Source organism: Schistocerca serialis, unplaced genomic scaffold (assembly GCF_023864345.2).
Source record: "Schistocerca serialis cubense isolate TAMUIC-IGC-003099 unplaced genomic scaffold, iqSchSeri2.2 HiC_scaffold_843, whole genome shotgun sequence".
NCBI classification, from domain to species: domain Eukaryota; kingdom Metazoa; phylum Arthropoda; class Insecta; order Orthoptera; family Acrididae; genus Schistocerca; species Schistocerca serialis.
This window is the reverse complement of record NW_026048456.1, coordinates 644,448-656,693: the sequence shown is the minus strand read 5'-3', so window position 1 is coordinate 656,693 and position 12,246 is coordinate 644,448. Positions and strand designations below refer to the sequence as shown.

The 12,246-nt window shown below is 47.0% G+C and overlaps 1 protein-coding gene across 1 annotated transcript in view; it reads left to right on the top strand.

Annotated features, from left to right (window-relative positions):
- Nucleotides 1–12,246, top strand: part of LOC126452263 (uncharacterized) — a 151,840-nt gene that overhangs the window by 75,187 nt on the left and 64,407 nt on the right. The window contains exon 5 of the mRNA XM_050091054.1: nucleotides 9,164–9,388. Within this exon, the coding sequence (XP_049947011.1) occupies nucleotides 9,164–9,388 (225 nt within the window). The remainder of the gene's footprint in view (nucleotides 1–9,163; nucleotides 9,389–12,246) is intronic.

The following is a 12,246-nucleotide window of genomic DNA, read 5'->3' as shown; positions in this document are numbered from 1 at the left end:
GAAAGCCCTACCACAAGACTGCTAAAGCTTGTGGCCTGCATGGAAGCAAGTTGCAGAGCATGCATTGTCATCCATGGTGATCACTCATACTATTACGAGCCATATGTGGTCTTATGTAATGCCCTGGGGACCATCATAAATCACGGTGACTTTAGTGTGATCATCGTATTTCTTTCAGTTACCTTCTGTACTATGCTGTAGTAGTTGTTTCTATGTACGATCCAAGTTTCGTCAAGCTATGTTACTTGATGGCATCATGAAAAAGTTACTTTTGTCCTCAAGTTTAGCAAATCAGAGTATTTAAATATCTCACTCTCCCTACCAGTTTATGGAAAGTGATGTCGCGAAGCGAAGCGTAAAAATATTTGTAATAATACACTCCTGGAAATGGAAAAAAGAACACATTGACACCGGTGTGTCAGATCCACCATACTTGCTCCGAACACTGCGAGAGGGCTGTACAAGCAATGATCACACGCACGGCACAGCGGACACACCAGGAACCGCGGTGTTGGCCGTCGAATGGCGCTAGCTGCGCAGCATTTGTGCACCGCCGCCGTCAGTGTCAGCCAGTTTGCCGTGGCATACGGAGCTCCATCGCAGTCTTTAACACTGGTAGCATGCCGCGACAGCGTGGACGTGAACCGTATGTGCAGTTGACGGACTTTGAGCGAGGGCGTATAGTGGGCATGCGGGAGACTGGGTGGACGTACCGCCGAATTGCTCAACACGTGGGGCGTGAGGTCTCCACAGTACATCGATGTTGTCGCCAGTGGTCGGCGGAAGGTGCACGTGCCCATCGACCTGGGACCGGACCGCAGCGACGCACGGATGCACGCCAAGACCGTAGGATCCTACGCAGTGCCGTAGGGGACCGCACCGCCACTTCCCAGCAAATTAGGGACACTGTTGCTCCTGGGGTATCGGCGAGGACCATTCGCAACCGTCTCCATGAAGCTGGGCTACGGTCCCGCACACCGTTAGGTCGTCTTCCGCTCACGCCCCAACATCGTGCAGCCCGCCTCCAGTGGTGTCGCGACAGGCGTGAATGGAGGGACGAATGGAGACGTGTCGTCTTCAGCGATGAGAGTCGCTTCTGCCTTGGTGCCAATGATGGTCGTATGCGTGTTTGGCGCCGTGCAGGTGAGCGCCACAATCAGGACTGCATACGACTGAGGCACACAGGGCCAACACCCGGCATCATGGTGTGGGGAGCGATCTCCTACACTGGCCGTACACCACTGGTGATCGTCGAGGGGACACTGAATAGTGCACGGTACATCCAAACCGTCATCGAACCCATCGTTCTACCATTCCTAGACCGGCAAGGGAACTTGCTGTTCCAACAGGACAATGCACGTCCGCATGTATCCCGTGTGGTGTCACTGCCAGACACCACACTTGCTAGGTGGTAGCTTAAATCGGCCGCGGTCCATTTAGTACATGTCGGACCCGCGTGTCGCCACTGTGATCGCAGACCTAGCGCCACCACCAAGGCAGGTCTCGTGATACGAGAGTGGACTCGCCCCAGTTGTACGCGAACCTAGCTATCGCCCAGTTGTACGCGAACCTAGCTATCGCCCCAGTTGTACGAGAACCTAGCTACCGCCCAGTTGTACGAGAACCTAGCTACCGCCCAGTTGTACGAGAACCTAGCTACCGCCCAGTTGTACGAAGCCTTTCTCTCTCATTAGCCGAGAGACAGAATAGCCATCAGCTAAGTTAATGGCTACGAACTAGCAAGGCGCCATTTGTATCAGTGCCTATAGCTTACGAGTATTCAAGAGAGATGTATTCCAAGGACTAATAAAAAGATAAGTAATAAGCATCTACATACTTTTCTTCTTATTCATTTATAAGTTCTCATGTTCCAGACTTCACGCCCGTCTGCTTTAGCCGTGCGTGCCCTATCGGCTACAGTGTTAGTCTAGAGTTCATTTTCAGCCATCTCTACTTCACGGTGTCGGCCCAGCTACCGACACAACATTTATTGGCGACGAGCAAAAGCGTTTGTATTAATTCGTTTACAACATTGGCGACGATTTAAAGTGTTCTGATTGCTTACATTTAATTGTGTCATGGCTTCGCCACATTCTCCAGATGTACTGTCCGAATTTTATCGCTTGCAGAATCAGCAGACGCAGGCGTTACTGGATGCCCTTGGACAGCTCGTCCAGGGTCAACGTACCATTCAAACCGATGCGGCCGCCGCCGCTTCTTCGCTACCGCTGCCACTAAACGCTGTTGCACCTCCCTTTCGACCATACGTGGCAGCCGATGAGACCTGGCAAGAGTGGTCTCGCCAGTTCAACTTTCACCTCGCTGCCTACAGAATTCAAGGTAATGAGCGGCAGCCGTTTTTGCTTTCTTGTGTCGGTGTGTCCACATACCGTGTGATAGTGAAATTGTTTCCCCGACGCGACGTAGCAACTTTGTCCTACGAGGAAATTTTGTCTGCATTAGATGCCTATTTCAAAGAAACAGTTAATGTGGTTGCAAAAAGGTATACGTTCTTTCGTACAAAACGTACGGCCGGTCAAACTAATAGGGAGTGGGTAGCAACATTGCAAGGACTTACTAGGGACTGTGCCTTTGAATGTGACTGTGGTCTTTCTTATTCAGATACAATGGTGCATGATGCAATTGCACAGAACGTTTCTGATGTTCGTATACGGGAGCAAATTTTGAAACTAGTTAATCCCTCCCTTCAACAAGTGATAGACATATTGGATAGACAGGACACACTTGACTGTGCTCAGGAATCTTTTGAAACTTCGCCAGCCGTGTGTAACATTAACCGGCCCGCTGGACGCGCTGCGCGGCCCGGTAACCGGGCCTTGCGCACGTCGACACAGCGACCGCCGCGTGCTAAGCCAGGTGTGCCGCGCCAGCCCACAAATGCAGTGAAATCATGCCCGCGGTGTGCTACTAGACATTCGCGTGAACATTGCCCGTCACGCCAAGCTATTTGCTTTTTCTGCAATAAGAAAGGACATGTTCAAAGTGTTTGCCAGAAAAAGCTCAGATCAGACAATCACAATCATTCCAGGCCCTTTGCTTCGCGCCGGAATCGAACCAAGGACACTCAGGCTCGTGGACCTTCGCCTATGGACATTCATGTCGTTAATTTCGCTTCGTCCAGTGACACTTTCTCTAACAGTAACTGTGTTCGTCCCACAAACACTGTGCGTCGACGTCGCCGGAAATCACGTCAATTAGCAAGTGCTTCTGTACCAGTGTCTATTCAAATTGCACAAAACAGTCGCTTTTGTCGTCAGCAGGACAATAAACTTTTTGTGGACTTAGACTTTGAAGGCAAAGTGATACAATTCCGGCTCGATACCGGAGCTGCAGTTTCATTGCTCAATCATGACACGTACAAACAACTGGGCAAACCTCCGTTGCATTCCGCAAATGTTAAGCTAACTACATATTCCGGACAGAAAATTCCTGTGTTAGGACAGTGCAGCCTTCTTGCAACATACAAGGGACAAACAAAACTTGTGTCATTTTACGTTCTTCGTTCTTCTTCTGCAGTGAACTTGTTTGGTCTAGACTTGTTTCAGTTGTTTAACATGTCTATTGTAAATCAGGTCCTATCAGTGAATCAGACTGTGCTTACAGACAGTGTTTCTCGGCTGTGTGACGAATTTGCAGACATTTTTGCACCGGGCTTAGGTTGCGCTAAAAACTATGAAGCACATTTAGAACTGAAGGTAAACGCGCAACCGAAATTTTTCAGGGCGCGCAATGTTCCCCACGCATTGCGTGAAGAGGTCGCAAGAACGTTACACGATCTCGAATCACAGGGTGTAATTGAACGTGTGCAAGCTTCTCTTTGGGCCTCACCCTTAGTAATTTTGCCAAAACCTTCCGGAAAATTGAGACTTTGCGTGGACTTCAAGGCCACAGTGAATCCACAGCTAGTGACTGCTACTTTTCCTTTGCCCCGCCCGGAAGATCTTTTTGCTAAACTGTGCCCGGGAAAATATTTTTCAAAGTTGGACCTAGCCGATGCGTACTTGCAAATACCGGTGGACGACGAATCCCAGCGCGTATTGGTGGTTAACACGCATCTTGGATTGTACCGCTTCAAAAGACTGCCATTCGGGTGTGCATCCGCCCCTGCCTTGTTTCAGCAATATTTACAAACTATTTGTGCGTCGGTCCCTACTGCAGCAAACTATCTGGACGATATAGTGATCTCCGGACCGACAGAAGAAGATCATCTTGCGAACTTACGAACCTTATTTCAGGTCTTGCGGCAAAATGGTCTTCGCTTGCGGAAGGACAAATGTGTGTTTTTTGCTCGTGACTTACCATACCTGGGACATGTCATTAATGCCCAAGGCATACATCCGAGTCCAGAGCACCTCCGTGCCATACAAGAATTGCCTTCCCCTCAAAATGTGAAACAGCTACAGAGTGTGTTGGGTAAAATTAATTATTATCATCGCTTTCTGCGCAATGCCTCTTCTATTTCAGCTCCGCTTCATCGCTTACGCCGTAAAGGTGTTCCGTTCGTCTGGACGACGGAATGTGAACGCGCCTTTCGCCAGTTGAAATCGGCGTTGCTTTCTAATACTTGCCTTACGCCATTCGATCCCCAGAAACCCCTTTTGTTGATGGTAGATGCATCGGATTTCGGGATCGGTGCTGTGCTTGCGCACAAAGTTGGCTCCCATGATCGCCCTATTGCCTTTGCGTCCAAATTGCTCTCGTCTGCGCAAAGAAATTATTCACAGATAGAGAAAGAAGCTTTGGCTCTCGTGTTTGGTGTTACTAAATTCCATGATTTCTTGTATGGTCGTCACTTTACCATCATCACAGACCACAAACCTTTGACATCGCTTTTTCATCCGACCAAGCCTGTACCTCCACGTACAGCGCAGAAATTCATTCGCTGGTCTATTTTCCTCTCGCAGTACCGCTACGATATCTTGTATCGGTCCACTGCTAAGCACGGAAACGCCGATGCGTTGTCCCGTTTGCCTGTTACTGAGGATAAAGCATTCGATTCTTCCGAACTTGCTTGCATGTTCATTGATTCGGAAACCGATGAAGTGGTCGAATCGTTTCCGATTGATTTTCGTCGTGTCGCTACAGCCACAGCTGCTGACCCTGTCCTTGCTACTGTTTTACGTTTTGTTGCTACGCAATGGCCTTTGTCAAAGTCTCGGATCGAGGATCCGTTAGTTCGCCGATTTTTTGCTCACAAGGCGAGACTTTTTGTTCGACGTGGTGTTTTGTTGTTGCGTTCTGATAATGATCAGTCCAGAGTCGTGGTCCCACGTTCGTTACAGTCCGCTGTTTTACGGCTTCTTCACCAAGGACATTGGGGTATAGTGCGAACGAAACAACTTGCTCGTCAGCACTGTACTTGGTTCGGAATCGATGCTGCGATTACGAATATGTGTTCTTCGTGCCCGGCGTGTGCCGAACAACAGTCCGCACCGCCGCGGCAAGTCTTTGCAGGGCCAAAAGCCACTTCCCCTTGGCAACGCTTGCACATTGATTTTGCTGGTCCATTCTGGAATGCTCGATGGTTGGTTCTGGTCGATGCCTTCAGTAATTTTCCTTTTGTTGTCCGGATGTCTTCCACGACGTCCTCCGCCACCATCCAAGCGTTGTCTGCTATCTTTTGCATTGAAGGTCTTCCGCAGACTGTTGTTTCCGACAATGGCCCACAATTCATGTCCGCAGAATTTCAGTCATTCTGCCAGGCCAATGGTATTCAACATCTGACATCCGCGCCGTTTTCGCCTCAGTCCAACGGTGCCGCTGAACGATTGGTCCGGACTTTCAAGTCACAGATGTTGAAATTGAAAGAGTCGCATTCTCGGGAGGACGCATTGTTGCTCTTTTTGTCTTCGTATCGCTCTCAGCCCCGAGATGGTCGCTCGCCGGCTGCGTTGCTCCACGGTCGTCCTCATCGCACCTTGATGTCTTTGCTGCATCCGCCGCATCAGGTTCCTGTGCAGCGGCAGACTCCTGCTTTTGCTCCAGGCGACGTTGTATTTTATCGCAACTATCGAGGTTCACGGCGTTGGCTCGCAGGGCGCATTCTTCGCTGCCTCGGCCGCGCGATGTATTTGGTTTTGGGGGCCTCTGGTGAGGTGCGTCGGCATCTCAATCAGCTGCGCCTCTGTCGTCGCTCGGGTTCTGCCGCTCCCCGTCTGCTTTCAGCGACGGTGCCGTCCGGTCAGCGCCCTGGAGACCCATCTACTGGCTCGCCTCATCCCCAGGTGTTACCGACGATGCCTTCCATTTTGCCCCATGGCGACGCGCCGCCGCCGCCGCAGCAGCAGCAGCCGCCGCCGCCGCCGCCGCCGCTTGTTCTCCCGCCGGCGCCGCCCGCATTAGACGCTTCGCTGCAGCCGCCAAGCGCCTCCCAGGGTCACGCGCCGCCGATCGCTTCCCGTGACCAGCTGTCCTCCGCCATGGAACTCCCGACCGCTCCGGACCACGTGACGTCATCGCGCGTCGGATACCCCGACGCAATGGAGGTCGACCCTTCAGTCACTCCTGTCTCTTTACGGGCGCATACACCGCATGTTGACGTGCACCCTGCACTAGTTTTGCAGGCGTTTCCTAGCTCCCCTCGGACCGTATGGCCGGGTGCGGGTGGCACAGCCTCGCCTGTTGTTAGGCTCCCCACCTCATCGCATACGTCAACATGTGGTCCTCCCCACGGCGGGCGGAAGCCTTATCACACGACCGTTCGCCGATTTGCGGGGGAGGAATGTGGTGTCACCGCCAGACACCACACTTGCTAGGTGGTAGCTTAAATCGGCCGCAGTCCATTTAGTACATGTCGGACCCGCGTGTCGCCACTGTGATCGCAGACCTAGCGCCACCACCAAGGCAGGTCTCGTGATACGAGAGTGGACTCGCCCCAGTTGTACGCGAACCTAGCTATCGCCCAGTTGTACGCGAACCTAGCTATCGCCCCAGTTGTACGAGAACCTAGCTACCGCCCAGTTGTACGAGAACCTAGCTACCGCCCAGTTGTACGAGAACCTAGCTACCGCCCAGTTGTACGAAGCCTTTCTCTCTCATTAGCCGAGAGACAGAATAGCCATCAGCTAAGTTAATGGCTACGAACTAGCAAGGCGCCATTTGTATCAGTGCCTATAGCTTACGAGTATTCAAGAGAGATGTATTCCAAGGACTAATAAAAAGATAAGTAATAAGCATCTACATACTTTTCTTCTTATTTATTTATAAGTTCTCATGTTCCAGACTTCACGCCCGTCTGCTTTAGCCGTGCGTGCCCTATCGGCTACAGCGTTAGTCTAGAGTTCATTTTCAGCCATCTCTACTTCACGGTGTCGGCCCAGCTACCGACACAACATCCCGTGCCACCTAACGTGCTCTAGAAGGTGTAAGTCAACTACCCTGGCCAGCAAGATCTCCGGATCTGTCCCCCATTGAGCATGTTTGGGACTGGATGAAGCGTCGTCTCACGCGGTCTGCACGTCCAGCACGAACGCTGGTCCAACTGAGGCGCCAGGTGGAAATGGCATGGCAAGCCGTTCCACAGGACTACATCCAGCATCTCTACGATCGTCTCCATGGGAGAATAGCAGCCTGCATTGCTGCGAAAGATGGATATACACTGTACTAGTGCCGACATTGTGCATGCTCTGTTGCCTGTGTCTATGTGCCTGTGGTTCTGTCAGTGTGATCATGTGATGTATCTGACCCCAGGAATGTGTCAATAAAGTTTCCCCTTCCTGGGACAATGAATTCACGGTGTTCTTATTTCAATTTCCAGGAGTGTAGAAATACAATATCTGAAGGCTGTCTCTTTCTTATTTTATGTATGAATAAACACAACAGAGTTTTTCTGCTCCATATGTGCGTGAATATAAGTTAATGTGGTAGCAATCATACCTGAGTCCACTATTATATCCTGAACCTGTCTGCCATATTTCCAAAACAAGTAATTTTTTTACCAAATTAAAGAGTATGAGAATATATATAAAGTGTCTCATCTCAAAGCAATTTTGTTAATGGTCCCACAACTGCTCTTAGATTTTGTGAGATTGTAATATTTTCAATATTATGGGTGATGTAACATTTCGATTTATATTTTGGTTATATTGATTCAGTTGACGTGTATAGATTACAGTTGTACATGTAAATCATGATGTTTTATCCTCTGGTATCTGCTGACTGAATATTCCTTTTCAAAATTCGATTAATTGAATGTGAATATTACGCAACAACTTCCATTTTTGAATTAGCCAAATGAGTTGACTCTTCATGAAACCTGTTATCCTACTATGGTCTCTAGTTACAAACGATCCACAGTTCATGGTAATAAAATGTGGAGTAATGTATTAAAGTCGGTTCAATATACAAACTATGGACTTCTTCCAGGAATCCTAATACACAAATTTTGGAAGGATTGCATTATATCAATGGAATCAGGAAGCAATTTCTAATATGTCGTAAATATCTCGGACATATAAGAAAACTCAGCCTCTGGCATAAGGTTATGCAAATATTTTATTCTGTAATGTCTATTACAATTTTATATTGACAAGGGCCGCTACCTTTGGGCATTTACTATTGAAAATTTATTCTGAAGTACGATATATGTAGTCTGGCTGCTATCTAAAGTCATGGCTTCCGATAATTCTCGTTTTGGCAATTTTATTTATGACAAGAGCCGCTCGGCTTCATCTAATCTAATGTACCGCCATGTGATGTAACAAGGCCCACTACTTGTGAAGAAGATATTTTTACAAATATCGAAACCTAGGTCAAGGGTTAATAAACCCTTATTTGCAACTGGTTGGCTGATTTTTCAGCCTCTTCATGTAAAAGCGTGGAATTCACATGATATATCATTTTTCTAAGTTAAAAGAGATTTTTTTTCTATGTTAAAATAGATTGTTTTTAAGTGTCGCGATTGACCTTGCTTCGATGATTGATTATGAAATTATGTCACAGTATTAAATGTTGTTATTGGGCGGGAGAGCGGAAGATATTAGAGTAACAAAATAAAAATGCACGAATGAACACACAAAGAAAAAAAGGGAACATTTTATTTTCAAATGAAAACACTGCTCTTCCACCCAGATTTCTGTTGTTACACACAAGTGGGCGTAAGTGACGTCAGTTCGTGGCAGTCAGAGCGTGGCCCTGTTGACAGGTGTGCACGGTGGGGGTGCATGTGCGCAGGACGGACTACAAAGAGTTCATGGAGAACATGTTCCAACTGAAGCAACCGGCCGGCATCTCATACTACAAGGCAGCGGCGGACGCCATGTTGACAGACCTGCGCCACGAGTGCACTGCCGTCGCTTTCGCCGTAACGAGCGACGACAACCAGTGGTGCCAACAGAACTTGCTGCCCACTCTCACCAGGAATGCGTCTGTGAGTTTTCTGCACGTTTCATTATTAGGATACCTTGGCAGAACGAACACCTGTGAACGAAAAATACTCTTTATTGCCTTCTTTTGGGTGATAAGTTGGTCTTATGGTTTTCTGGGCATTGATTCCACATCTAATCTCGTTTTTTCTTTTCTAAAGCGTACAGTCTTGTCAAAATGTGGCTTCGCTATAAACCAAGAAACTTGCTAAACACTTGTTACTGAAATGAGAAGTAATTTAGCTTTTCAATATAGACAAAGATCTTATTTAAGAGTTCCTTAATAGAGAGGAATTTTGTATCCATTGGCTCATGTTCCACTGAAGTAACTAACTCTAGTTAACCATTACCTTGGCACTCCAGTGCACCCAGTACTGTCTCTCCATCACTTTGGCATCTTGATGAAAGTGCTCACCTTCTTCATCATATATGTAGCCCAAATTTTCCGAGATAAATCAAAATTACCCTTCAAAAAGTACGTTGTGAAGCTCATCATACAGCATAGATTCTTGAAATTATCCTGCATTTTGGCCGTAACAGATTTATGGGTAGTTTTCGTTGTCTAAGAAATTAGCAACAACCGCTTTGTATTGTACCCGTCACTCCATCCCACTCGCAGTCATTTTTGATTGGAATCAGACATCAGTTTTCGAACGTCAGGTTGGAACGTTATGCTTATGATGGTGAGCTAATTGGCTGCCTAGAATTGGTACGACGTGAGGTGAATCTGTCTGTGGAAACTGGGAGAACCCCATTACGGGGAATTTTGGACATGTCTATTGCTGCAGCAATAGTGAAGTATCAGACAAGATGAAAGATGGCTTCTTCTTCGATCTCTTTGAAATTCGGCAATAAAACATAGTCTAATATTAAATTAAATCTAAAAACAACTGTGATCTTAGATAAATGTGGTGCATCAAATGACACAACAATATTTTAAATAGCTTAAAAACTACAAACGTTAATATTTCTCAGCGACTAAATATTTTCGCAGTGAACCTATGAATTAACAACTTCATACAGTTTCAACGATCAATATCTCTGATGATAGCATCGCACTATAGCCATCATCCCCGAAGGCTGCATGCCTGTGTCTGTTTTAATTATTGACTTATGAGATTTTTTATACCTTTTTATTGCCCAAATGTCTGTCAGAATACCATACTTCCTACAATAACTCAGCAAATGAATACATCATGAATACCTCATATTTGGTCATACTTGTGTATTACTTAATGAATAGTTCACTACTTTGCTGTTAACTTTATTTAAATATAATTGTAACTGATAATGTAAAATCATGGTAATTTAAGAAGTGGCCTATCGCTTATGTTAACTGACACCACTATTGAAAAGAGTGCCGAACGATGACTATCGAGCAGCCATAAATAATTGTGTGGCAACACTTTGACATTCTTTGCCACGTGAGTTTAGCGCGATCGTATCGCTGACGTATTAGAGCACGATCTTTGCCGCTGTTGTTTATGTTTATCATTTTTTTCGAGTGTTAAAGTAATAAAAGTTATTCTGAACAACTGCGTATTATTCTGTAGTTCGTGCATACTAGAAAGTCGCCACAGTGGTGACCCTGCGAAGAAGACGCAACAACACACACACCAAGTCGAAATAATGACTACACCGACATCAGCATCGGAAAACAGTTTCGAGGAGGAACAAAGTACGTCGCCTGCCGCAAGCTCTTCCACAGGAGAACATAGAAGTACCCCTATAGGCCAAGGAAATGTCAAACTCCCTGCTTTCTGGACAACGAGGCCACAGCTGCGGTTCACACAGGCGGAATGTATATTTCAACAACGCAAGGTAGCCTGTGATAGTGATAAGCTCAACATTCTGCTTTCATGTCTAGACTTGGAAGTGATAGAAGAAGTGGAAGATACCTTGTCACAACGCAGTTACGCAGCGTCAAAAGAGGCTCTAATACAACGCTACACTTTACCGACAGAACTACGTCTTCAAAAAATTTTCACTGGACAATATGTGGAACAAAAGCTTCCGTCGCAAGTCCTCAGGTCATTACGCACATTGGCGGGCAGATATGCTGCCAGAACAATCTTTACGGGTACTGTGGCTACATGAACTGCCAGTCAACATCATCGCCGCACAAACAGATGTACCGTTAACGACATTGGCAAAGAAGGCAGACACCATGGCAAATAATTTAATAGAATCTTCTGCTTATGCAACGGTCAATACAAACCACAATAGAAGCACGGGAGTATACAGCAATATAGAGTCAGACACCGTGGATTCCGTTTCAGGCATTACTTCCTCTCATCACCAGCACACATCGTAAGAATCCGTCATAGAACAGTTGGTAGCACAAGTGGCAAAACTTAACGTCTGTCTCCAAGCACCAACAACATTTACAAAGCCGTCGCCGGAAAAGACGCAGGAATAACATTCCTCAGAGCCAGTCAGAACATTGGTGCTGGCATCACAAACGCTTCCGCGATTCTGCTCGTCAATGTGCCCAACCCTGCAGCTTCCCAAACTTCGGAGACGGACATTAATGGGTGCGAATGTTCGTCATCAATCTTTTAGGAGCCCGGAGACAGAAGGAAAACGAAACGGTGCTAAGAAAACGATATCTATGGTTAGCAAATCGGACAGACTATTCATCCAATGCTTTACATCCGGAGAGAAGTTTCTGGTTGATACAGGTTCAGAGGTTAGTGGGTATCCTAGAAGTAATAGTGATATCCAAAGAATTACGTCACATCACGTGCTCACTGCCGCCAACAATTCTGCAATCCCCACTTATGGTGAGAAACGATTGGCGTTACATCTCGAACCTGATTACAAACTGGTATGGACTTTCATAATAGCACATGTACAGGACCCT